The 26,928-nt window shown below is 41.9% G+C and overlaps 3 protein-coding genes across 5 annotated transcripts; 1 reads left to right on the top strand and 2 right to left on the bottom strand.

Annotated features, from left to right (window-relative positions):
* The first annotated feature begins 641 nt into the window (after positions 1–641).
* On the top strand, positions 642–2,137 carry LOC103711787. The gene is made up of 3 exons (XM_008798067.4): positions 642–930; positions 1,095–1,181; positions 1,874–2,137. Exons 1-3 carry the CDS (start codon positions 766–768, stop codon positions 2,018–2,020), a joined length of 399 nt encoding a protein of 132 aa, XP_008796289.1. The 5' UTR covers positions 642–765; the 3' UTR covers positions 2,021–2,137.
* Positions 2,138–2,196: 59 nt separating this feature from the next.
* Positions 2,197–7,952, bottom strand: LOC103711786. Its single transcript, XM_039119036.1, has 2 exons — positions 7,640–7,952; positions 2,197–2,574 (listed from the first exon to the last, which is right to left on the bottom strand). Exons 1-2 carry the CDS (start codon positions 7,807–7,809, stop codon positions 2,451–2,453), a joined length of 294 nt encoding a protein of 97 aa, XP_038974964.1. The 5' UTR covers positions 7,810–7,952; the 3' UTR covers positions 2,197–2,450.
* A 2,045-nt stretch (positions 7,953–9,997) lies between these two features.
* LOC103711785 (uncharacterized protein At2g38710-like) lies at positions 9,998–26,639 on the bottom strand. 3 transcript variants are annotated; one of them, XM_039119024.1, is made up of 5 exons: positions 26,296–26,639; positions 24,290–24,409; positions 22,132–22,246; positions 21,355–21,448; positions 9,998–11,074 (listed from the first exon to the last, which is right to left on the bottom strand). In XM_039119024.1, the coding sequence occupies exons 1-5, from the start codon at positions 26,397–26,399 to the stop codon at positions 10,800–10,802; spliced, it is 708 nt and encodes a 235-aa protein (XP_038974952.1). In that variant the 5' UTR covers positions 26,400–26,639; the 3' UTR covers positions 9,998–10,799. The 3 variants fall into 3 exon arrangements, with proteins under 3 accessions (XP_038974952.1, XP_026662270.1, XP_008796287.2); XM_026806469.2 differs by lacking the exon at positions 9,998–11,074 and adding an exon at positions 13,549–13,740 and having other exon boundaries at positions 26,296–26,634; XM_008798065.4 differs by lacking the exon at positions 9,998–11,074 and adding an exon at positions 13,977–14,447 and having other exon boundaries at positions 26,296–26,621.
* Positions 26,640–26,928: the final 289 nt, after the last annotated feature.

The raw sequence follows: 26,928 nt of genomic DNA, 5'->3' as shown, positions 1-26,928 counted from the left end.
CCTTCCCGTGACACTTTTATCGATCTTACCATGCCACCATCTCTCTCTTTTCTTTTTCTTTTTCTTTTTTTTTGTTAGAACGGATGAATCATACATAATAGATACAAATACATCTAAAAAAGTTAAAAGATAACAAGTTTTAGAGTGCACTGAGTAATCTCCTCTCCTCTAGCCAAAGGGTCTCTCCAGAATGGTTAGTTACATACAAGACTATCCAATCTACTTATCCATTGGCCACTCGATACACATGCTTTGCCTGTCCATCTCACTACTGATCATAGTTTGAATATACCTGAGCAGCGGATGGTACTCATCCACCCTTCCTATTTTATGTTGAATCTAACCAATGACTATAGCTAGATCATCCTCGAGCACAATAGCACTGGCTTGCAGCTCGCACCAAGCATAGCACACGTCGGCCCAAGCTGTACGCAATTCCGCCCCTGCTATTGAGGTATCGAAGATCTAGCAACCATCAGTTACAATCACCCTGGAGCATGTCACCATCTCCTCAATAGCGGAGAAATGGACGGAAAGAGATGGTTCAGATTTCGGAGCGTAGAAGCAAGGTGGACAGATTTGAGATTTTTTTAAATTGAAGCGGTCTAAGTTAGCCAGGAAGAGTAGTGGGGGCAAAAATATTTTTTTTAAAATTAAAACTTTTTTTTTCGGCTTACAATTGAAACTTTTCTTCAAATCAATTAATGGCTTAACCCATCATTTCGTCTTTCTCTATTCTACACTAACGACAGCAGGGGAGGTGCAATGGAAGAAGAGGGGGATAACAAGGAGAAAATTGTAAAGATAGCATCAGCCGAAGAAGGCGCTGATGAGGAGGACGATTGCTATGAGATCGATCCCATCGATTTTGCCCGCAAGCTAACCATCAATGATTCCGATGACATAGTTATCGTTGCGGAGAAGGGACCGGTGAGTGCTCCCTGTTTCTGCCCTCATAATTAATTAATTATGTACGCAATAATTCAGTTCATCTCGGTGTTTTAATTGACGAATTGTGATCCAGCGGAGATTTATATGATCTAATAGGCAAGGCATAAGATATATGAAAGGATTTGGGTCTTGTGATTAAATAGGTTGCACTGAAGGATTTCCCACATCCGAGGCATCTCTGTGGAAACTTCCCCTTCCACAGCACCTCCCATGAGAGCTACTGCAACAAGGTATGTCCGATCTCCGAAATCACGATTCCTTGTCCTTTTTCCCTTTTTCCTCTCTTTTAGTTGTTTAGAAAGATCAAATATAAATGAACCAATCTGATATCTATTCTCTTAAATTTGTGCTCAGATGAGTTTAAAAAACATTATATTTGGATATCAAAATTGAGAACTGACGAAGTAATATAAAAATTGAAGCTCGGGATATTTGAAGACAATTTTCTTGGATCGTACCTTAGAATAGATATGAACAGGTGGCTCATCTTTCCACAAGAAAAAAGTCACCAAAATAAAATTCAAAAACAAAAAGGGAAAAAAATCACTGTCCAATAACAGCTATTTTTGATTGGATGCTGGAAAATCCATTAGAGGAAGGGAAATAAAAGAAGATGGTGATTGCTGTCTGCCCTCTTCAGCGAGCGTAATAGGAGTTTTACCGATCATCTAATTGCTTCCTCCTAATACCTCTCTGTATAGATTTATTGATACAAAGTAGCCTTGCAGGCTACCAGAGCGAAAAAGCCGTATGGTTGACAAGAGATTATAGTGCAAGATTTGGCTTGTAGGTTGTTTGAGTGATAAATCCAGTCTTTCATGAGATTCAGAGGCAACCTTGGATCACCAGAGGTCCTTGAATTATACCTTACACTGCTTATCCTTTAGCTACTAAGTGTTAATAGCTGTTTCATTTGATGCAGTGCTTCTGTTATGTATGTGAAACATCTGCCCCCTGTCAGCACTGGAGGGGAATCGATGGGCATTGCCACGTCTCCAAGAAGCATGAAGAATTCCAAGAATTAGGAGAGACTGTCAAAGATCGCTCCTCCTACGTGAAAGAAGAATGAAGCTAACTCTTCATATTCTTAATTTCGTATACTTGTTAGTGCCTTCTTCTATTGTATATTTATAAAACCCGTAAGAAAATAATTTAAATGATTATATTTGAGACTCTTATTATGTCACCTGCTTTTGATGCCTCGCTGAATTAGAATGAGAAAAAAATCCGTTGTTGAGTCCAATCAAATCCTAACAGGAACCTATCATGTTTCATGACCAAGATGTTAAGAGTTTTCACTTGTTACAATGTTGTTCAAGAACAGCTTAGTACAATCATCATATCATTTGCAAATATGTAAAGTTATCTTGGCACCAAGTAACATGAAAGAACATCAGGAATTTGAGACCATTGAAAGGTTGGTTGATAATACAGGGCAGACTAGATCATAGGCAAGGTGGATAGATGACAATTCTGCATTGAAAAGTTAAAGAGAGAGATCAATCATCATCATAGGAAATATGGAAATCAGTAGCACATCCCAATGCATCTGGGTCCTCTGCTCCACAGCAATCATAGAATTTGGCAGCATAGGGTGGATCATCAGGACCAAGTTGATAATACCTGCAACAAAAACTCGGAGAAAAAGAACAAAAATCAATTAACCTCAACAATTTATTGAAAACTGTTTTTCCCTTTGATCTGATTATCATCATGAGAATTCACAGATGATGACAGTTTGACTTTTCTATAGGATGTGAAGCAATGTGTTAATACTAAAAAACACAATAATTTGCGAAAGATATTGCAACATGGTCAACCGACAAAGTACAAAGGCAAGATGCCATATAATAATAGAGATAACTACATATGATACAGACGAACTACCTTCTTAACAGAAAAAACTAGGTTCATGCTCAGGCAAAATACAAATACTACTAGGAATAAAGTTCCACGTATGAAATTAAGGCGCTAAGAATTAAGAATGTTAATTAGATAATCTAGAGTGACTTGTAACAAAAAATAGAGCTGTTACATATCATCCTGTAAAAGAGGAGGAGTAGCTAATATTGAAAAAAATAAACAGGATCAAATTCTTCCAATGCTAGTTTCTACATCTACAAGGAGGCGAACAATGAAAGAAGATGCATCTATCATATTTCCTTTTTAACTTACCAAATCATGGGGAAAGAGTGCTTTTTTATTGTCTTGCCACATTTAAGCAGTGTAAAACCAGAGTTAAATTAATTTAACTTTGCAGGTTAAAGCTAAAACCATTCAGAGGAGGCAGCTAGCAAGGTAGTTTTCTTTAATCCACTACATGCCATTGGCCCTCCACAACCATAAACCTCTTATCATCAACATGACCACCCTCATTCATGTGTTTATACTAGATTCACATTGAACTGATAAAAGGTACAAGAAATGAGAGAGATGCACTTCTTGACAACATTTCTGATAGTACATAAGCAAGATGCAAGGAATAATAGAGATACATAGGATGTGAACTAGCCATGATAATAATGTTTAATGTCTTTAATATCCTTTTCATATATTCCAGGAAAAACCTATCACACGTTCAAAATACATCACATAAAGATAGCAATGATTTTTTTTACGCGATCTTGTACAAAATAATCATGGAGCGATCAAAAAGTAATGCTTGCACCCACTTCTTGATCTGCTGTAATGTAATGTGAATATGTTATTCAAGATACAGGAAAAAAAAAATGCCAGGATTACTTTCTCTAATAGAACTTCTGAAGGTTTCTGCTGAGGTCTATGTTATAGATGGAAAGAAAAAGGGGAACTTCTGATGGTTCCTGCTAAGGTCTATGTTATAGATGGAAAGAAAAAGGGGAATGAACCTATGAGATTGTCAACATAGTAACAGTTACTCTCCTATTCAAAATTCGAAACAAGGAATTAAGCATGCGTATGTCTAATAGTTTCATTTGATAAAAACAGTCTACATGGTCTTAAAACAACAAATGGTGCTGGCAGCAAATGGAGAAAGTTTCCCACTCTGCTTGCTCTGCAACATATAACATATAAAATAATCATATAACACCCCGAGTTGCATCTTTCTTAACATCCTCAGTTAGCTAGATAACCTTCAAGATCTCTTGGCATCCTCAGTCAGAAAGCTACCTTTCAATATCTCCTCAGAAGGTAAACAATTCGTCAAAAAAAATAAACAAATAGCGTGAGGTATTTTGTCCCATATAATGTCTGTAGCATCTTTATTCTTGAAATCCACATAAACTGATGTCATTCAACATGGCATCTTTTGAAGCTACAGATGAGCCTTTTACCCTAATAGCAAGACAATGAATAGAAATATTTCCCCCTGGATGATGAGAACATAATTTTAATCAAGTACAAGGTGGGACAATATTTCTATATAAAATAGGTGGGGCTCCTCTAGTTATCCATGTAACTAACATATGACTTACCTAATTTTGTGATAGTTTGCTTGACCTAAAACAAACTTCTTATAATCTTAATGGGTGCAAGTCCTTTTCTAATGTTGGTTGTCCAAGGTCACTCTTCATTTAGACTTCCCTGGCCACCATAATCTAGATTTCTATATTTCCTAAGATGCAAAAAGTTAACTATTGATATGGATGCTGCATCACATGCTGTCCTAGAAGAACATATTGAGGCTGAGAGAAATGAAAAACAAGTTTGCTACATCTACAAATTTTATTCGAGTTAAGCAACATATTTCCTGCAGGAGAATCTATCTTTCAAGTCAAGCAATATATGTATGTATGTATATATTCTTTGGCTTCTCTCTCACTCTCTCTATCTAAAAGAGAGAGAGAGAGAGTCAAAATATGCTAGATTATAAAATATTTGGGGGAAAATATTCAAATCTGATATTCTATTGTTATCTTGTTAAGTTTTTCCTCTCCCATGTCCCCCACCCAATGCAAGTGATCCACTTATCATCTTTTTCTCAACCTCAAGAGAGAAAGAGAGTCAAAATATGCCAGATTATAAAAAATTCAGGGAAAATTTTCAAATCTGATATTCTACTGTTGTGATGTTAAGTTTTTCCCTGTCCCATGTCCCTCGCCGAATGCAAGTGATCCACTTGTCATCTTTTTATCAACCCTCTCTCACTGCATCGGTCAGGACCTGGTGCGTATCCTAGCCAAAAATACACTCCTCCACACTCTCCACTTATCCTCTTGTCAATTGTACAACACTCTCCTTCCTGCCAAGTATGGCCTCTTATTTACTCCACCAAAACCTACCACAGCCAACACATGGCCTTGCCTTGAGACCATCAATGCCCTCCTCTTCACCCTCTACACCTTCCCTACCACCCATTCCACCACCCTCTAGGTCTTTGCCCTCCATTCCCTCCCTCAGTTCGCTCTCCTCGGCAAAAGAACTCCTCTAGACTTCAAGCCCAAGTGGGGGAGCAAGGGGGAAGGGGGAGGGGGGGAAGTCATGGGGGGTGGCCCTCTAGTGGCCGTGGTTATTGGAGGAAGATGAGGGAGGAGATGGAGGCAAAGGAGAATAGTACTCAATTGGTGGTGGAGATTAATGAAGAGGAAGAGATGGAGACAGAAACTGGAAAGGGGAGAGTAGTAGTCAATATGATAACTTAGGTCCGATTTAGTCATAATCGACTATCTTAACTGTGTAGCTCAAAATTTGACAATATTTCTCCCATTTTCTTAGCAGCCTAGGTCCTGTTCCTCTCTGAATATGTGTGTATGCAGGAGCTGAAGACCTAAAGATCTTAGTAACACATGGGTTTTACTTGGCATAGGAGTTAATTTAGTTATTTTACTTTCATGTGCAATTATGCCAGATTTTTTCTTAGTATTATAGTAATACTAGGCCATGAGCAAAACTATGGACTAATAATATTGTCATGTAGGCTGGGTATCAATTGTTTGAGCCAATTTAAATCTTAAAAAGCTTCAGCCTAGCAAATATCATAAGAGCTAAGTGTGAGACTAACCTAGATAGTGGGGCTTTAAGATTAAGTTAAGCTGGGAAAACAACTTGTTGCCACGTGCATGAAGAATTACAAAGCAACACTACATTCAATGAATCAAGATGATCTGTAAATAGTCAATGAATCAGTCAAGAAAAGGGTTTGTACTATAACACTTGGAGGTTGTTTAGTTGTCCAATTTTACCAAAATAGGTTTATACAGAATATAAAATGATTGAGCTTTACAAAAATGCCTATTCAGTTATTTTTCATAAATTGATGTTGTAAAAAACTGCCAGGTTATATAACCTAAAAATGAGTTTTACAAAAAACTGTTGTCTTCCTGTTTTTCAGAAAACCATTTCTTTTAACCTAAAAATTGATGCAACATCTTTCTTTCTTCTTTTCTTTCTTTTCTTTTCTACTTTTCCCCTTTTCTGTGAGTCTCAGAAGCTCAAAGTGGCTAAAAGAAAATTTCTTGTATTTGGTTTCACTTGAATATTACCAGTCACACTTGGTGCGACAGCAAGAAAACTTTTTTTCACAAGGTTCCTTGATGTATGCTATAATTACCATAGGTTTATTAGGCATATTTGACTTCTTTCCATTCATGTGTTTTTTTTTGGATGTCTGTCTTGTTATGGATGGGGCTAATCAAAAACTATTATGCGTCAGAGTAAGTTTCCATTTACAATTACTGCTTTGAACAATCAAAGCAGACATAAAGAGACTGCTTTTTGATGAAGCTCTCCTCTCTTCTCAAGACCAGATGAACTGGACTCCATCTTGGATCCAATGGACTGAATCTTTGTGCAGCCATTTTCATCTAAAATGTGATGGCCCATGCATAACAAGTACTTGAAATCTGTATGGAGTGTCTAAACTACAAGACACTAGGACTAGAGAGAAAGTGTATCTGAGTCATGACATTCTTGAATAAAATAATCCTACTCAAAATGTTAACATAAAACATCACAAAAGAAATGTCTTCTAGAGGTTCTTAAGCTGCTAAATCCTTCATTTAGTTTGATCCTTCCCCACTTAGCTCTTAAATACCATGCAGCCCGGCACACTGCTGGTCATGGCTGCCAGCTATCATAGATTACATATCGAGAAAACCAGAATAATAATATCTCTCGCATATAGTAATACTGAAAACTTCAAAAATTCCTATATTCAGCCAAAATACTCCAGTAGAGACCTTTAAAAAACTTAAACACAACTGCAATCAAATAATAAGATGGCGGCAACATCGATCTCAAAGCATAAGAAGGATCCCAGCTGCTGTTCCACCATAAAATGTAACTATAGAGGCAAAGGTGTAAAATTTGTGCTCAAAGAATTCTGATCAACCGTCTTAGGAAACAGATATGCGATTCAGGGTTTCGAAGGCAATCCAAAAAAATAAGGCATCGAAGCAAGAATTTGCTTAGACATCATGGTCGCGAGCACCAAGGCAAGGCATCCAGCTAAAATCCAACAATTTTTTTTTAAAAAAAGAAAAATTGTCCACAAACAGTAAAAACAGAACCTATGTACTAACAAAATAACAAGGGCAAGCGTTGTACCGACTCAAATTGAAAGAGCTGTTCGCTTATAATAGGATAGAAATCCATGGAGGAATAAGCAAGAATAAACAACTAGAGGAATCTCATCGATTCAGAAATGGTGGCGTTGGGGGGGGGGGGGGGGGGGGGGGGGGGGGCGGGGGTTGTGGAGGGAGTTATTTACCTCTTTTGGTCGTCGTGCCTTCGGCAGACGAAGAAGGAAGGATGAAACCTGCAAGAGGATCGCGTGTTACTGGAGGTGTCGAACGTCACCTTGCACCGCCTGCACACCTTCTCTGCAGCGGCTTCCTCCTCCTCCTTCTTCGCTGCTCCCCCTTCTTCCGCCCTCTCCATCCCCGACAACCCTTTCTCCCTGCCGTCTCCCCTCGACACGCCGCGGTGCTCTGGGCCTGGATATATGCCTTCCTGCGGTCGGATTGGAAGTCTTGGACTCGACTGCCGATAGGCCCCAATCGGCTCGGCCCAAAGAGAAAGTAGTAGATCGCCAGCGGCAGCGGATGATCAAGGGTCGCTCAGACTTCAGCGAGAGATATACATGTAAGGCTCAATGTACCGCCATGATTTTAGGATCATTGGCTTTAAATCATCCGATGAACTCGAGAGCTCCAATACAATTTTTTTCTTTTTTATTTTTCTGTCCATCTATCATGAAATTGCATGTGATGCCAAGCAAACCGATAATACCTTTTTTTTTTTTTTTTGCCTCAATGGATGACTCTACAACTCTAGTGTAAATACATTAAAAAAAGTTATTAACAAGTCTCGGAACGCTCTAAACAGCTCTCTCACTAGTCCAAAAAACTTTTTTAGAATAATTTGCACAAATGAAATCATCCAATCTATAACTCTATTGGCGTCTCTATAAACATGTTCGGCCCTGGATAGCAGCCACCTATATCCCCAGTGCATCTTTAAATCCAGCCGATTACCGTAGCCGAGTTACTTTCGAGCAAGATTGTATTGGTCCATAGTATCCGTTAAATATAACATAGACCAACCCAAGCTACCCTCAACTTTCGAGAAAATTGCGAACAACACATGCTCCGACCAAAATTAGCTAAAGCAGTTACGCCTGCGGCAAGCTTGAAAGAAAATGAAAATAAAGTGGTAAACAGAAAAGCATTGTTGTGCTACTCTTTTGAAAAAAGTAAATAGTGTTCGACGTGAACCCATGTGGAGATGTTTGCATCTACGCGATGCAACGCCATCTTAACGTTCCTGCAATATTTGGTTGCATCACCGGACTTCATCTGAAAATTGCTGCAAAGGAGAGAGGTAGAATGATTTAACGAAAAAGAGCACCCATCTTTAGAAGAATTCCTTGAACACTTCAAGTTGATTTATGCTATTGATATGTGATTCTCTGAGTTCCGTATCACAACTTCAACTAACAATGCACGGGATTGGAAGGAAAACAAGGGAAGAAAGAAAAGTAGAGGCACAGGTAATAAATTAGAAACTATCGCTTCTTCATTAATTTAAGCCAAGAAATAGGAACATCATCACTTTTTTTTTCCTGAGAACAAGGAGTATCATCACACCGGACGCTAGAAGTACAACAATCAAAGCATCAGAAATTATCCCATTTACTTCATTCAAGGTTTTGCTCAGATGTAGGAATATTCGATGGGTCACGGCAGATGTTTCAAGTCCACTATACCATGAAAATGCTCAAAATAAATCTATCATTGCTTCCATAATATAACAGGTTCTGCAGAGCTGAAATTCTAGATAACTGGGTTATGCAGATTTCATGACAGCTAAAACAATGAAATTTATCAACCCTGCACAGTGAAATTTTGCTTAGTAAAGAAATTTGTAGATCCACAACATTTTACTGACACAAAGAATCGGAACGAAATGACCTATAAAGTGGTTAAAACAAAAGGGGGACCGGAAAGCAAATCTGGGAAACTAAACTAAACGAATATCTTATGGTGTGGTGGTCAGTTCCCTGCCCCTCCAGCTGCTTGTTTGATAACTGCAAATCACAATAAGTTGGTGCAAAAGAAAATGGATCCTTTCGAGCAATATTTTAACTCTTGCAACAAGTTGATGCCCTCCTTACAAATCCAATCACATTTTAGAAAACAATTAAGGAAAAACATAAGTTACTAAAAGCTTGTAAAATTTTCATTTGGGAAATAGCAGGTCTGGTTTCAATTGCTCATGAGGAGTCAATGAAGAGTCAACTGCGAGAGTATTATTTTTTCTGCAACAAGAAAATCCACTGGGTATCTGCAAGATGAGGCAATTCGATTAACAGCTTGTAAATGTGAACCGGAATACAAAACCAAGTTAGGAAAATAATGCAATCGAGTTACTGTAACTGTCTATATTAGTTATATGACATTCCTAATTAAAGAGGAAAAAAAGGATTTAGCTTAGTTTGCAAGAATCTAGCTGTTAGTTACAGTCAAAATCAAGGAAATAATGTTAGTATGCATCGAAAATTATAGCACTAGTACATAAAGTATCCTTATTCTATTCCAATCAAGGTAAAAAATAGATAGCTGAAAAAAGATTGACTACTGATGAAAATAAGGAAAAGAAAATGGAAAAGCTATAAATCACAGAAACATGTGGAACATTCTGGATGATGCATCAAATAGCTTACATATTGTCAGAAGTAAGGACCCAAGGAAAACAAAAAAGATATACATAATGCAGCAAACTGCTCAAGGCTAGATATGAGAGGTATATAGCAACTCATAATCTTCCCTCATCCCATTAAAGATAGCAAAACAGCCCACAAACCTTTCGTAGTTTGTACATTGGATATGATCAAGCCTTTTTCAATCAGTCAGCAAAATGAAACAGTGAGTATAAAATAAACCGAGCAATACCAGACAATACCTAATGTACTTTTTCTTCAGCTTGTTAGTCATTACCAGGGAGTAAATCCATGACAATCAACAGCCATCAACCAATTGTACTGGTGAACTACTGTTCTGTCCAAATGAATCTGAAAGAGTATGACCGTGAAGCAGAAAGCAGCCTCAAAAGACTTCCCTTTTGTGGATATGGAAGGACAAAAAACCCATAATCTTGGGGCTGTCATGCTGCGACTGTTTCAGCTGAGCCACAAGCCAGATAAGCATGATTGACCACTTCTTAAGTTTACTGTCTTCAGATTTTTTAACGACAATGAAAAGCATCACTGTAGATGATAGGACTTCCTGTCTATTGCTTCAGTGACCGCACCAGACAAACTCACAGTGACCAGGAATAGAAAAGGGGGTTGGGAAATGAAAATTCCAAAGGGCATAACTGGATATTTATTCCTTAAACTCAGGCAAAGTAAGGTTATCAAAATTGGAGATCTACTGAATGTTGTCGGCCCGACTCTGAATTAGCCTCACATACTTATCTTGTCCAGTTGTTTCATGTTCTGAATTAGCCTCTGCCCCTGACTCTGAAAAAAACCAAATGACCTCTGTGCAGGAACCCCCAAAAGCAACATATCTGCACGAGGAGGTGAAACAACAGTATCTATTGGAATCTTTGATAATACCCCAGCTTGCTCTGGCTGCAGAGGCCATTGCATAAACAATCTCTACTATCCTTTTCCACAAGGCCCCACCATACTTGGGAAATTCTGCAGCCAAATATTTATATATTCATAAAATGTACAAAATGCACTGCAAATTACCATGCAGTGATGTACGTGGAGCTCTTGATCACTGCAAAACAACATGCAGTAAGGCTACCATTTTACATCTTTATGGTGTCCTTGCTCATCAAATCAGATTATTTGGGGAACAACCCATGTCTTCATACTTAGGCCTTTTGAAAGCCCAACTGTTACTTTGTTGCTACAAATGCTCATTATATTTTAATAAGCCTTGAAAACTAAGCAATGAAACTGCATGAATCATTCTATGTTATGAATTGGAGCTAATAAACTCAAGATGCAAAATACTGCTCACATACAGGACATGCACATCAATCAGAAGGCATAACTTAAAAAACATCGCTAATGCATAAGTATGATGACAAAAGTATCAGCACAGGCTCAGTATGCAGACTAGAAAGTAAATACGTATCCATATATTGAGCAGTTCAATACAATACATCAACAAAGGAAGGTATTTAAGATGAATGTTCGCAAAATCCTAGTGGTAAATTGTCTGTTCCAAGCCCTTCAAATAATTAATCAACAGCGGCACATCACCATGCAAACCAATACTTTAGGGCCAGGCATCAGATTATGTTTTATCTTATCGCAAAATAACATTATCATGGCTCCTTTCTTATTTTCTTTTCATTATCATTGGGGGTTTTGCAAGCCCATGACACATATAAAACATGCTATGCAGGGGATGGTTATAGCATGAAATGTGGAAACAAGAAGAATATGACTGTCGGATCATTCCTTCTATGCCATGAGCAAAATGACGCTATCAAATGGGCAATACTCCACCATCTCCCATTTGTTGCATATCCTCGTCTTCCAATTTGAAGGTTTCCAGTTTGACCCATTCGCTCCAACCCCATATCCACCGCTCCCAACCATCGGCGACAAACTAATTACCACACTTGACGGAGCCTTCAGTTGCTCATCATGAATAAAAATGCATTTATCACCATATGGGCACCCCTCAACAGTGTAGAACTTCTGACAATCCCTTCTTCTGTAAGACCTCTGAGCCTCCATACCGATAACCCAATGGGGGTATTTGATCTTCCTTCCAAGGCTCCAAGCAATCATCCCTAGCTACCACAATCTCCTCCCAGTTGGGAGGTGGCTTGCGGAGCTCCTCAATCCCATAAGCGAAGGGACAATTTTTTACATACAGCCAAGTCCCAGCCCGGAACCTGCAGCATAGTTTTGCCTTGAAGAACATCTTTCCGATGTCTTTGGACCTACCGGACCCATCTCCCTGAGAATCCCCATTGGAGTTCCGTGATTTCTTGTTCGGAGGTAGCTCGCTCCAGCCCCGGGATTGGGGCTGGATGGCATTGGACACAGTATACGAGGAGGATTCCCCATTCCAAAGATGGTAATCATCCTCCATCATCCATGATGCTTGATCGATCCTTCTGCCGAGGCCTGACGAGACTGGAGCGGTCGCAATAGCACTACTGCTCGTAATCACAGCTCCCTCCTCGCCATAAGCCATGCTTTAGAATGTAAAGAACCAAAAAGATAGAACAAAATCCTAACTTTCTATGATCTGGGAAACCCAACCAATGATTAGCATTACCCAGGAAATACTTCTAACTGAAAAATGTTTATTATAGCTACCAGATACTGGAGCTAAATAAGGGTTTTTATCAACAAATAACACGTTCAAATCAACTCATTCAGTGAAGAATCTGAGGGCTTTTAATAGGATTGGTATGGAATGAGAGAGAATCCAGTTTAAACAGAGATTTCAAAACCCTAGCACTTTCAAGATTGGGAGAAAAACAAACCAAGAACCAAGACGCCAAGCGGAGGAGCTCGTATAGGAGCCGGTGGGGAGGGGAGAAACCCTAGCAGCAGAGCGCGAAGGAGAGAGAGAAACCCTCGCAGCAGAGCGCGAAGGGGAACAGCAACTATAGGGTGTAACGGTCAAGAATGAGAGGCGGGGTACGGTTCGGGCAGCGGCAAATTTCACGCGGTTTTCAAAAGTTTGAAGGTTTCCAACTTTCAAAAGTTCAATTCTTGACAAAATTATTCGCGTGACAACCGAAATAGGACTAAGAAAAATTGCTATATAAATATGCCTGCTTATTTTTGCAAATACAAAATTTGACCAAAAAAGGAAAGGTGCAGGAGACAGCAATCTTTCGCAAGAATAAACTCAAATTCTGATGCAACAAGACCCCAGGAGTCCATTGCCTTTGCCCTTATATAGTATAATTAAATTTTACGAAATTAACAATCTTGCCCTCTTCAAGTTGTTGGGTGTCTCTTTTCCCTCATTCCTGTTTTTTTTTTGTCCTGATAATATTACAATAATTATAATTTTAGCCTCGAATTATGCATAGAATATAGTTATCCATTTTGCAGCATACAGTGCGAAGCAACAAGAAAGCCTTCAATTTACTAATTATAAAGAGTTCGTGTCTGTGCCCTACCATGCATTAGCTCATAAGAAAGCACTATGTTTTATAATATAATATGCTCAAATTTGGTTACATGATCATCACAATGCCTTCCAGGGTGCAGAATGGAGCTTATTTCAGATTTCGGCATCAGCTTCAGGCTAGATGCTACAATTAACGTACACAAGTCCAGCAACAAATACCAGCTAGCAATTGACTGCAAGTCAGATCCTGCCAAAATAGATCCAAATTAAGATTTTTTTTTTTGTTTTTCTCTTCTTTTCGCCTTTGCCATTGTTATACTGACGCAAAATGCTTTCAAGAGGATTACAATGAGCACCGTCTGCAACTACCTGCTCCAATCTGAGCTCCATCTGCGAGCTGACCACTATGCATTTGCAAAGTTCTGAATTTTATTATTCACCCTTGCCAAGGTAGATGCGAGGTAAAATTTGCTCAAGACCACATATAAAGGAATGCATATCATATTGACCAGAATCCACAACATTTAGGACGTACAGATAAATCGTACATGATCCAGCTTAGCCGTTCAACAATGTCATAATTATTGGCCAACCTGTTGGCTTTCCTTTTCTTTTTCTTTTTTCTTTTTGACAAAAAATGAGAGCAGATGAATGAGCAGGGATGGAATTGGAAGCAAATCCTCACCCAACAGCCTTTAAATAAGTCTAAATGTACCTTTGCAGCTTTAACAATAAAGCTGCTCTGAATAAATCAGTAGTGAAGCCTAGCCCCATTAATTATAGGGGCAGCTCCCCTGATCATCTTGACATGGGTGGCATAGTCACTGAAGTGCATGGTGTACAGGGTGCTCATATAGCGCGTGACATGGAGTCGACTGCGAAGGGACTCGGTTATGACTCCATTATAACCAGCCTTCCTCATGAGTGAGTCGATGGTTTCGGTCTTCGTCCAACCTGTTTCAGAAGGGGAAAAGAAAAGGGCTCCATAACACTGATATAAAACATATTCTACATTCAAGATGAAACCACCGTGACCTTCTTGTTATCTTATTAAGCCCTCCGTGGGAACGATTATGTTCAATCCTGAAACCTCTTAAAACTCTCAACCCTTTTTTGTTTGGTAAAAAACCGTGGACACTTATCGTCGTAGAGAGCGGGAGGGGGGAATTTTGGGGAGCAACGCTATTGTAGAAATGCCACGGCCGCCGAGCATATTGGAGCCATGGTCGCGTTGCAGAGAAGGCGTTTCCAGCAGGAGACTATCACTGGTCCTCGCTAGAGTGGAGCGGGTGAGCGGATGTGTCAAAATTCATGTCTCGATGCAGCATTTCATCGAACACTCTAGAAACGGCTGGGAGGACCAGCTTCCGAGGATGGAGAAGGTGGGCGATGCAGTGGTAAGCGCCGAGGATGAACGCCCGGTGCTGGGGGCCACTGCCAGGAAGCCGTGGGTGGAGGTTGCCAGAGGCGTCGCTCGGCGGGGCACCTGGTCCAACCACCGCATTTCCAAGGGTGAGTTGAGGGAGCTGCAATGGCACTTCACCAAGGTGTTGGTGTTTCCGCCGGAAAGGTTGGAGAGCGCTCGGCTGGCCTGGAGCTCCACGGCAATCATCATGTGGAGCCTAGGGAGGAGTGTGCTAGATCATTTGGTGGTCCGGGAGCTCCGTGCCAAGGGGAAGCTCACCTACGATCCGGAGGCCATTTCTATGGCGGAGGATCATCTGCTGCTCCGGTTCAAAAGTGAGGCAAATAGGGAGGCAATGCTGAAGAATGGCCCGTGGATGACCGCTGGCCAACTCCTTGCCATGGACCGGTGTCAGCCAGATTTTGTTCCGGGCACGAAAGGCGTGAATAGGGCGGTGGCTTGGGTCCGCCTCCCAGAGTTGCTGGTGGAGTATTGGGAGCGCGGCATCATCTTGGAGATAGTTGCTGAGGCCGGCCGGCTGGTAGCGGTGGATGCGTTCACGGAGCAACGGCGGAGGCTGGGGTTTGCTTGAGTGCGGGTCGAGCTGGACACGACCCAGCCTCTAACGCCGGGGGTTTTCATCCAGGGAACGACGGTGAGCTTTTGGCATGCGTTCGTCTACGAGAGCTTGCTGACGGCCTACTTCCGGTGTGGTCGCCTTGGGCACTAGGAAGCAGGATGTCGTTTTTTTCTCCCGGGCTCAGTGGCGGAAGACCCACGACCGAAAGGTGGGTCAGAGCTGCAGATGACCTGGAGCCAACGTGGGTCGAGGCTCTCCGTCTCTTTGGTCCGTGGCTGACGACCACCTGGATCCGGCCGACTGGAGGGCCCTTGGCTGCAAACAACCAGCCGTCGTTGAGACGCGGGACGGGGGCGTCCGGAGGTGCCCGAGGCTTCCGTGGCTCGGGACGGGTGGCAGACCCCGACTAGGCTTGCCCGACGCTATTGGTGGGGACGGGAGGTTTGGGAGGGGAGCCCAGGTGGAGAAGACGAGTGGAACCGGGCAAGTCACCAAGTTGGTACTCGCCCGTGATGAGGTAGGCCGTTTGGATGCAGGCCAGAAGTTGGGCCTGGCTAGGGTCGGTGGGCCAGTCATCAACCGGGCCTGCAACCCGCCAAACGGAAGGGGGCACAGCACAGGGAAAGCTAAAGGCTTGGACCGGCGTTCGGCCGGGCCCGGCTCGGTTCCTGCGGGCCCTGGTTTGCAAAGGCTGGGCCAACACAGTAAAGAGCCGATGGTGGATCATGGGCCAGCATTTGTTGTGGCCAGGCTGGTGTGGCGCTCGGGGAAGCTGTTGGGGCGTCACCCGACCTTGGTGCGGGCCCGAGTCGGCTGAGGCGGGTGGCCTCGCTCGATGGTGCCGGCCTCAAGGGGATGGGGGAGGATGCCCCTGTCCTGCACGGTCGCTCCGCCGGGGTCCGAGAGGCTCCGAGCTACCGGAGGAGCGTCGAGCGGCGGGAGGCCGTTACAGTGCTCGACGAGGAGAGGGTCCACAGGATCCACCCGCGGGAGGATCGTCAGACGAGAGATAATCGAGCGTTGGTGGGCAAGGTCGTCAGGTCCTCCCCTTCGACTTCGCCACCGAGCCAGCTTCTTCCCTCCCCCGCATATCATCCGGCGTTTACTGCCACGGCAGGGGACTCTGAGGCAGAGGGGGTGGCATCGGGTGATGGGTCCTCCCAGATGATCGGGGAGCCATCTCTAGCGTCGAGGCCACTCCAGGCAGACCAGGACCCTTCCATCCCCTCTGAGGCCCACCAGGAGGGAGGAGCCTCGTCCTCTCATGTGAGACTCTTCGGCCTCCTGAAGCGGGCTCTACAGGGGGTGCAAGGAGAGAAGCAGTCAAGTGAGGAGGAAAGAAAGAGTTTGTATGACAAAGTGATGGTAGGGTCTGGGGAGGGGACACTGGCGAGCTCTCAGATTATCCAATGAAGGTCCTATTATAGAATTGCCGGAGGGCGGGGAAGCCCTCCTTTGGGCCTGCCTTCCATTGGTTGGTGCAGGTCCACAATCCTGATGTTTGTATTTTGTTTGAGACGCGGCTTTCCGGTAGGAGTCTGCAACATGCGAGGAGGGGCCTCCCCAGATCATGGGGTTTCTATGCCGTAGAGTTCCGAGGTTTACCTGGGAGGATTATCGCTGCGTGGAGATTAAGGATTGGCGATCTAGATGTGTTCCATGTGTGTGACCAGAAGGTGGTGATGGTGATCTTGGATGGCATGACTAGGCCATGGGTATTAGCGGTTGTATATGCTAGCAGGATGAGGAGGATTTTGTGGGAGGAGGTAGCCAAAATCACGCAGCTGGGTCACCCTCTTCCGGTGGCAAGGGACTTCATTTGCATTGAGGGTCCTCAAGAGAAAATGGAGGGAAAGGCTTTCACTTATAAGTGGGAGGTCAGATAGTTCCAGAATTTCATCACTAGCAATGGCCTGGTGGACCTTGGCTTCGATGGCCCTAGGTTCACCTGGTGCAACAAACGGCAGGGACAAGCCAGGGTTTGGGAGCGGATCGACAGAGTCTTTGCTACAGATGGCTGGGTGCAGAGTTTTCCAGACTACCGGGTGAGCCACTTGCCGCGGATAGCCTCGGACCATTGTCCTATCTTGGTTAGTACCTCTTCTACTACCCATTTTCATTGTTCTTTTAGATTCAAGAAGATTTGGTTGTCATATCTCCAGTCTTAGAAGGTGGTGCATGAGGCTTGGCGGGTGCCAGTCAGGAAAAATGCTATGTATAGAGTCTCTCGTAAACTGGAGATTACCAGGCGAGGCTGTGGAGGTGGAACGAGGAGGAAGTGGGCAACATTTGCAGAAGGATGGAGGCGGCCGAGGAGGCTCTTTCCAGGTTGCAGACCCAGGAGGTGCATGATGGAGGGTTAACTACAGGAAAGCTAGAGGAGCTTAGGTCTCATCTGTCTACCCATGATTCTCATCTCCGCCAGCAGGAGACGTTCTGGAGATAGAAGTCTCGGATCCAGTGGATCAGAGAGGGTGACCGAAATACCAGGTTCTTCCACCAGTCAGCTATCATCAGGAGACAGAAGAACAAAATCAGAGGTATAAGAGATTCAGATGGCCAGATGACAGAGGATCCAGCGGCCATTAGAAGGGTGCTGGAGTTGTTTTTCAGGTCTAGATGGATAGACCAGACAGACCGGATGGGTTCTTCTACGCCACCACCGCCGTCAGCCAGAGTCACAGAGGAGGAGAATGCTGCTTTGATTAGGCCAATGTCGGCAGAGGAGATCAAGGAGGCTTTGTGATTGTTGGGGGAGGATAGAGCTCCGGGCCCGGATGGTTTTCCCCTAGTATTCTTTAGGAGGTACTGGTCGATCATTGGTCTTGATGTGGTAAGGCGATACAACAGTTCTTCAACTCGGCAGTCCTACAGGCAGATTGGAAGAGGACATTCGTCACATTGATTCCGAAGAGGTCAGATACTACAGAGCCGACTCACTACCGACCCATCAGTTTGTGCACTACCCTATACAAAACCACGGCAAAGGTTCTGATCGCTAGGCTGCGAGTTATTTTACCCAGACTTATCAGTCCGGAGCAGAGGGCTTTTGTGGGGGGGCATAGTATCACGGATAACATTATTATTGCCTAGGAGTTTATGTTCGATCTTCAGTGAGCCCCGTATCGGAGGAGCTTGATGGGCATCAAGCTAGACATGGAGAGGGCCTATGATAGGATGAGGTGGGACTTCCTGCGCAGCTCACTGGTTAGTTTTGGATTCCATGGGCTGTGGATTGATTGGGTTCTAGGGTGTGTCTGCTCTCCCTTCTTTGCCATTTTGGTGAATGATTCACCCTTGCACTTCTTTGAGTCGACAATGGATCTCCGACAGGGCTGCCCGTTGTCTCCATTACTGTTTATTCTGTGTGCGGATGCTCTATCCAAGGCCCTCAGGCAGGCGGCAGAGCAGCAGGTCTTGGAGGTGTATAGTTCGGTGATCGGATCGTGCCAGATCTCTCATCTATTATTCACCGATGACTGTCTACTTCTGGCCCGGGCCACACAGCGGGCCATTATGGATGACTACTGTTCTTCTTCTAGTCAGGTGGTAAATAGAGCCAAGTCTGCTATTTGTTTTAGTCCCAGGATCCAGCTACAAACCAAGGCTTCCATTAGAGACATCCTGGGTGTGGGTGAGCAGGAGAGCACGATGAGGTATCTTGAGGTTTCCATCATTGGACGGCGTCTTTGGCGTAGTGATTGTTCCGAGGTTGAGCTAAGCATCAGACGCAGGTTAGAGGAATGGCAGATGGATGCTCTTTCCATGATGGGGCGTATCATTCTGGTGCGGTCGGTACTGAGTTCAATGCCGGTGTACCTATTGGCACACACTCAGGTGCCTATCTCTCTGTTGAGGGCTTAGGAGCAGTTGTTCAGGGACTACATGTGGGGCAGGCAAGAGGGCAGGAGAGGCATTCATCTGGTGGTATGGGAGGTTGCCTATCAGCCTCTCAGACTTGGGAGCCTGGGGGTTCTATCATTGTTGGTGCGGCGGGAGACTCTAAAAGCACGGTGTGCCGCTAGATTTTTTTTGAGCCGAACAGTCTGTGGTACGCCCTATTGAGGGTGAAGTATGGTGGCCACTCAACGCGAGAGAAGCTCCAAAGTGGGCGCCATTGTTCCTTCATCTGGCGAAAGATTTGCTCATCCGCGCCCTCGGTGCTTCCGGCGATCAGGTGGATGGTTGGGAATGGGCAGTCCATTGACATTTTGGAGGATCGACGGCTGTCTCTCTGCAGGATGCCAACAATGGTCGACTCTGCAAGATTGTCCGATCGCAGAGTCAGTGATATGATGATCCCTGGCGAGGTTCGGTGGGATGAGGCCATGATCAGATAGGTTTTTGGGATACAGCGGAGCGGATACTTGCCACTCCGATTCCATAGGTTGGGATGGATAAGTAGATGCGGGCGGCTACTGGGTCAGCTAGAGTTGATATACAGGCACTATTGGGGTTTCAGGCATTGTGAGGGTAGGTGGATTTGGAGGATGCGGACGCATCCACGGGTGGCACTATTCATTTGGAAGATGGTTTAAGACTATCTGCCAACTAGAAAGATGCTAGCCAAGAGAGGGATGGGGGTTTCTCTGATGTGTGTGGATTGCCCAAAGTCGGTGGAGACTGTTAGCCATGTGCTATTTGAGTACCCGCGGGCAGCTCTGGTTTGGAGGAGGACATCTTTTTCCTTGTCGGGGCTTACTTTTGATGTGGGGGACTTTCTATGGCAGGTGAGGCTTGCGCTACGATAGCTGAGCACCGTAGGGTGGGGTATTGCAACTATCTACTTGATATATCATATTTGACTGGATAGGAATGCCAGAGTCTTCTAAGGGAGAAAGGCTCCCCTGAGAGTTGTTTTTGAACAGGCTCTCTATCAGGCAGTGAAGATCTTGGAGGCTGCTGAGTTGGATTTATCTACAATGGCTAGGAACATCTGGGACCCCCTCCCCATTATCATAGCGCCCAGATTTGTTTGTCTCTTGGGAGTCTCCATCTCCTGGCCATCTAGAGGTGAATTTCGATGGAAGTCTGCCCGGTGGTGCCGATCGAGCGGGAGCGGCTTTTGTCATCAGAGATCATGGCGCCAGGCTAATTGCAGCAGGAGGGTGCCGCTCCTTCGAGGCCTCGGCTTTTGGGGCGGAGCTCAAGGCAGCCTGGAAGGGGCCTTCTTATGCGAAATATGTTCTGCAGGCTATTTGTACCATACTGGAGGGCGACTTAGCTTCCCTAATGGCACGCTTTACGAAGGAGGGGAGGCAGGAGGGGAGCACCCCCTCTTGAGCGACAGTCGCCGCATGCTACGGGAGTGTCGGATCCTCCAGATCAGGCATGTCCTTCGAGAGGCGAACCAGGCTGCTGACTGGGTCGCCTCCTTTTCTATGTACCACTCCAGAAAGTTTCTTTGAACTCAACAGTCTTCTGTTCCTTTTGCTTTGTGTTGTTTACTTGATGCTGATGTAGCTGGTTGTACTCATGCTAGAGCAATGTGAGCAGCCGATTCACCAAAAAAAAAATATTATGTTCAAAAGATGGAAAACCATATGCAACTTAAAGCAAGGATATTGGATATCAAATAATGAATCTAGTGAGCCTCTTGGATCTCTCTACTTGGAAAAGCAATTTTCCAGTAATCTTTCAATTCCATGGTTCCAAAGAGTCACCTAGGTCAACACTTAGTTTGGTACTCAACCACAATTCATGATGGACTGACAGTTAAACACTAGAACTGGAAACTGATGTACGGATTGTGCAAATTTGAACTGATTTTCAGATGCTCCCAACTTTTAGAGGGAAGCACTGTTGCAATAGTTCACCGTTTACTAGATATGCAAAGAAAGGAAAACTGAGAGAGCAAATAACAATACACAATGTACCTTCATGGGCAGCAACCTCAGGCAAGTATGTTGCGCTGCACCTTGTGCTGTAATCGGGGTCAGTAAATTCAATAATTAAACCATGCTTTCCAATCTGCACAATAGGAAGTATGCAGTTGTAAGTACTAGAAATACTACAACTACTTTAGATAGTTATTGGTGGGAACATGGGAACACTTCGGTGAATGTAGAAGGAAGACAAAGAAAAGAAAAAACTCTATTCTGCAATGCAATCTCTAAAATGTACAAAACTTGAGACACTACCGATTTTGCCTCTTGCTACAGTCAAACAATAGGCCCTATTCTCTTAAGTTAGTTTTATAAATCCTACCATGCCATTATTTTTATCAATCGTCAAATCCTCTAACAACAAACATGTTTCTATCTCATATCTAACTATGTTTCAGCCGGATCATCATTTTTTATCATTTCCACCCCGTCTTCCATAATTCCATCCAGTAGCATTCCCACTAAAGTCTTGAGGGTATTTCAGCACCTCAGAATACAGCAAAGCAACTAGCAGCCCAGGCCATTAGGATCTAGCTGGAAACTAGCAGGTGATATGGTTTAGAGAGAAAAGAAGATAAATATTGGGTTACCATAAACAACCTTTCAACATGATTTTGACATCTCTTTAAAAGATAAAGTTTAAAATTCCTGTTCCACACAAACAGCCTATACCTTCTGCCCATGCCCCTAGCTAATATGCTGTGCATAATCCAGTCCCTATGCAAAATTTATAAAAATGACCGCATCAAATACAAGAGAAGCAGCAACCTCCCAATCAAGGTAATGAAGAGCAGATTCGTAATTAGTCAGTACAGATACTGTGCATTCCAAATATGGCAATTCTTTAGCTTGTATAGGAGGGAAGCGCCGGTCCCTCAGAGCACTACAAGAAGACAAAACACATCAGCTTAAAGAATTACACAACATATTATACATATATAATCTTACTCCCTGTGTCCACCTCAGAGATACAGAACATCAATTATGGGAAAAGTAATAACAGGAATAAATTTTAAGAGATCAACAATGGAAAGTAGGTTCATGATTTAGAGCAGGAAGAAAAACTAGAATATGGTTACTGTCATGCAACATTATGCATGAGAACACTTATAAGTTGACTTCAAAAAGAAGTTACCCAAATAAAACTATCTGCTTACTTGGAAAATCCAGAATCTTCCATTTAATATATTAAAATAATGATATTCTTTTTGCAATGAAAAGGTGGGAGTTACAAAACCAAAACTGTCAGAATTAGAACTAACTTACCCTAACCTGTTACCATCACAATTCATCATGAAGCAGCACAAGTCACTAGCAGTATCTCAGTCATCCTGGAAGTGAAAATCTAGCTCAAACAAAATGGAATGAGCAATGACAAGACACTGATCAATTATGCCATCTAAACCATCATCATCATCATCCAGGCATTGAGGTGTCAAAGTGAAGTCAGCTATGGAGCACAAATATGAGTTGAATACTCAGTAGATTTTTACAGCTATTTGTCAAGGAGTTGGCACATATATAGGAATTTCCACCAAATTCTAGGCCATATAACTTTCAGATAAGAAGAGCTTGCCATGAACCTAGAAGTCTACTTGGCAGGTAGCACAGAGGTCCTTTCTCACAAATCCCATCTATGTTTTGTTCTCCCCTTAAATTCTTTTTTCAACCTTCAATTTAATTTCAGGCCCCTCTCCTTACAAGAACCTTAATGGAATCACTTGACAGTACAACCTCAATTAAATCTTCATCATTATCCTGTACTAGCGTACCCAAAACTCCACATGGCTCGGACACCCCACCCCCCACCCCCCCCCCTCTTCTTGTTATTGGTATTGGTATAGCCAACCTTATTTAAAACAATATTATTTTATCCGCCAAAGTTGACAAAAATTTCCAGTCTAGTGGAACAAATTTTTCAAAATTTTGATATATATATATATATAAATATATATATATATATATATATATATATATATATATATATATATATATATATATATATATATATATATATATATATATATATTAGTATGGTTTGATGAAATCACAACTCTACCGCCATGGGTAAATTTTAAGCATGGAACCATACTAGTTTTACATTATCCATCAGTAGGAAACTATCAGAATTTTAGAGAATAGTCAACTTCTTGTCTTGCTCATTAAGCTGTTTATATGGTTTTTCATTGGTTTGAAAAATTTGTAGAAAACAACACTCATACAGTTCGGAAAGAAAGATTAAAATTTACGAGAATATCATTTTTTGATAATGAAGAATACAAATATTTCATTTGATATGGCACATATTGTAGACCTAAAAATATGAGAAAATCAGGTTTTTTCATCAATCAATTCATGCATCATAAGTCATATAATCATTAATGCATTAAAATGACATGTACTAATGCAGTATAAGCATAGACACATAAACAATAGTCATGAATTCATATGCATAACCTGCAAATAAAAATATTCAAATTTACAACTGACTAGTCCAGGCTTTTGCACTATATCAAATCTATATTCCTTCCTATAAGAATCTTCTATTTTATCAGTACTGCCTACAATATCACAACCAGTATACATATGTACATAGAAATAGACATAAACCCACACAAACACACAATGCGAAACATAATGCATGTCAAAGTACCAACAGAATGACAGTGGCCTATATTTAAAAATAGTTATAATAATGCACATCAAGAAATATATCTCATTTGTAGATTGTCTATCAAAAGATGATTATGTTGATGGTGCTAGATTGGAATCAAGTGAGAGGTTTTTTGTTATTTCTTTGAAGAAAATAAACAGGCTTTTTGTTAAATGCTAAGATTTAAAGAGTCATAACACACTTATCATCCTTCCAACATAACCATGCAAAAAGTCACTAATTTCCAGATGGTATCAGCGTAACACAAAATACCTAGTTAATGCATAATCCTTGAAACCATTGATCAAGCAACGGGCTTCTAAAGTTCCAATACATCCACGCAGACGTGGCTCCCCACCATTGACTGCTTTCTTCCAAGTAACAAACAATGGGCTGAAATCAGAAATACACCAACGTAAGAGCAGAACAATATACTAGCACTATCTCCATGGAGAACTACCAGATATAAACAACTTTGATGACTGCCACATAGTGTAACTGCAATTCAGAGAAAGACCTATTACATCATTATTGAATGAATGAAAATCATCATATGCCTTAATCAACTGGGGCAGATGACATCTCTAAAGGGGAAAAAACAATTACAACAGTTACAACAATCATTAAATAACACAATATTGAAGTAGTCATGACCAGGCCAAATTTGAGGAGTATGACAATTTTTTGTGTTCATATCTGATTTTAGAACTAGAAAGAAAAAATCATCAAAAGTGAAATTATCATAAATCCAATAAAAGAAAGAAGACATGAGCAGGCATAAGATACAAATTTCCAATAGAAAGAGGGACCTAGAATGAAGAAGCCAATCCCAAAAAATAAAAAATAAAAAAAAATTCCTTAACAACAATACTTTTGAGCTCAAACTTCACAGATCTAATTGCTGGGGAGAAGTTTTGAGTTCAAATGATGTCACTTTATTCATGAATATTGCCACTAATTTTATCTACAATCAAGTATTCTCTGAAATAGCAAAATGATGTCTTCATATCATTTAAGTTTTAATGGTTCATTCCTTAGTTCCCCTCCTTTCTCGATGGGTAGGTAGAGACTATGTTCTTTCATATGGAAGAGCTTCTTATGTAATACAAACTCCTTTTCCAAACGTTCGACTAATACTGGAAGCTCCCTCCTATGCTGGGTCTCCTGGCCTATGTTGCAAATGTCCAAACAATCTCACAAAGTTTTCCTTCATGCAACACTACATGGCTTGTTTCCGCAATTTCTTCTGAACCAAAACAGATTTTTTATCACCCAAAAATAAAAATAGTTATGACACAAATGCACGACTATGAAGGATCAGGGTTTTTCTTTTTTTTTTCCCTTTTTTTTTGTTTTTACAGACAGTTGCCCATTGCAACAGTCACTAGGTAAACAGACACTTCCTTGTTCAACATCAAAAATTTGATGGCATTCAATGAACATGACTATGACCATGAAAGACACATTTCAGTATTTGCAAAAAAATTGCCGCAATCCAATTGGCACAAATAAAACAGAAATTAAACCCATCAATATCACATGCAAGATGATAAAGAAGGGTCCCATGATACGTGAACATGAACCGGCAATCGCAACAGAGAATCCAACAAGATTTTTTTAAGAGACATAGGTAAAAGTATAAAAACATCAAAAAAGATAATCAGTCCCAACAGCCACATAATAAGGGAATAAGAAGTTAAGAACCATGTAGCAGTGTCTCATTTTAAGAACAAAAGGAGACATAGATCAATATATGACTACGAACTTTGAATTTATCTAAGATTTAAAGAAAGTTCATAAGGCGTATAATTCTAAAATAAAACCTTTTAAAAAAAACAAACAAAAAAAAAACAGAGCTCAAAATGCCTCTCCTTCATTCAAAGGAACCCAAAAACAAAATTCTAATCGTCATACCCATACAAGAGAACCTAAAACCAATGAAATTTACAAATTGAGAATCGAGAAAAGAAAGCGATCCTGTAATGCAATAAGCAATAAGAGCATAATCCAGCTATCATCAAAATCCTCTATTATTGCTTTAAACCATCAAAAGCCCTTTATTTTTTCTTAATGTTTTATTGCTCGATTAAAGGCCATCAGACTTTAATCAGACCACCAGAACACCAGAAAATCCGAAATTAAAGAAAAAAACAAGCAAAAATCCTTCCAAACTTTCCTTTTTTCAGAGGGGATGGGTAAAAAAACCCCGTAAATTCCATAACAACACGAGACACAATGATAGGAACCAAGGAGACAAATCCTAGGAGGGCGATCCTTACTGCTGCCCTTCTTCGAAAGCCGGGGGAGGCGCCTGCACGCTGTTGTAGTGGGCGACGAGTGTGTCGAAGCAGTACACCGCCATTTCCCGATTCGCTGACACCATCTTGAAGCGCGATAAATCGGGGTTTTTATAAAGATCGGAGACCGGCGCCGGAGAGAGGCGATCTCCGAGGATCGAATCGAGGAATGAAGAAGAGAAGGGATGGCCGTCTCCCTCTCCCTAGGGCTCGTAGAAGAGAAAAGGAAGGGGGAAAAGAAACGCCACGCCTGGGGTTTTATAATATACGAGTCTTATCGTTGGGAACGGGAATAATTGAGAGCGAGCGAGTACGGAAAGGATAGCAGAATTTGCGAAGGACTCCAAAAAGAACTCCAATGGCTCCCCGGACAGTTAAAGTTTAAATAAGATAATTAATTTTTTAACATAAAATACCGCTCTATTTTAATTTTTAAGGTGCTGCTCAAGATATTCCGTTCGTCTGAAACACGAATTGCATCCATCCTTCAGGTTCGGAGAAAAATATTGCTCTAATTAGACAAACGAAAATTTTAGACAACTATTTTTCAAAGACTAATTAATAAAGAATTGATATCTGAGTAGTTCAGACTCTTCTCCTCTTTATTAAAGTTCA

Source organism: Phoenix dactylifera, chromosome 2 (genome assembly GCF_009389715.1).
Source record: "Phoenix dactylifera cultivar Barhee BC4 chromosome 2, palm_55x_up_171113_PBpolish2nd_filt_p, whole genome shotgun sequence".
Classification (NCBI taxonomy): Eukaryota; Viridiplantae; Streptophyta; class Magnoliopsida; order Arecales; family Arecaceae; genus Phoenix; species Phoenix dactylifera.
Note: the sequence above shows the minus strand (reverse complement) of the source record. Positions and strands in the feature narration are given on the sequence as shown.

Excerpts from the sequence above, each read along its gene's own strand:
- LOC103711787 (XM_008798067.4), top strand. The coding sequence starts at position 766 with ATGGAAGAAGAGGGGGATAACAAGGAGAAAATTGTAAAGATAGCATCA. Across the intron at positions 931-1,094 it reads TCGTTGCGGAGAAGGGACCG|GTTGCACTGAAGGATTTCCC; the intron begins GTGAGTGCTCCC and ends GTGATTAAATAG. Across the intron at positions 1,182-1,873 it reads ATGAGAGCTACTGCAACAAG|TGCTTCTGTTATGTATGTGA; the intron begins GTATGTCCGATC and ends CATTTGATGCAG.
- LOC103711785 (XM_039119024.1), bottom strand. The coding sequence starts at position 26,399 with ATGGTGTCAGCGAATCGGGAAATGGCGGTGTACTGCTTCGACACACTC. Across the intron at positions 22,247-24,289 it reads AAGGATTATGCATTAACTAG|TGCTCTGAGGGACCGGCGCT; the intron begins GTATTTTGTGTT and ends GTCTTCTTGTAG. Across the intron at positions 21,449-22,131 it reads TTCATTACCTTGATTGGGAG|ATTGGAAAGCATGGTTTAAT; the intron begins GTTGCTGCTTCT and ends CCTATTGTGCAG.
- LOC103711786 (XM_039119036.1), bottom strand. The coding sequence starts at position 7,809 with ATGGAGAGGGCGGAAGAAGGGGGAGCAGCGAAGAAGGAGGAGGAGGAA. Across the intron at positions 2,575-7,639 it reads AGGCACGACGACCAAAAGAG|GTATTATCAACTTGGTCCTG; the intron begins GTAAATAACTCC and ends TTTTTGTTGCAG.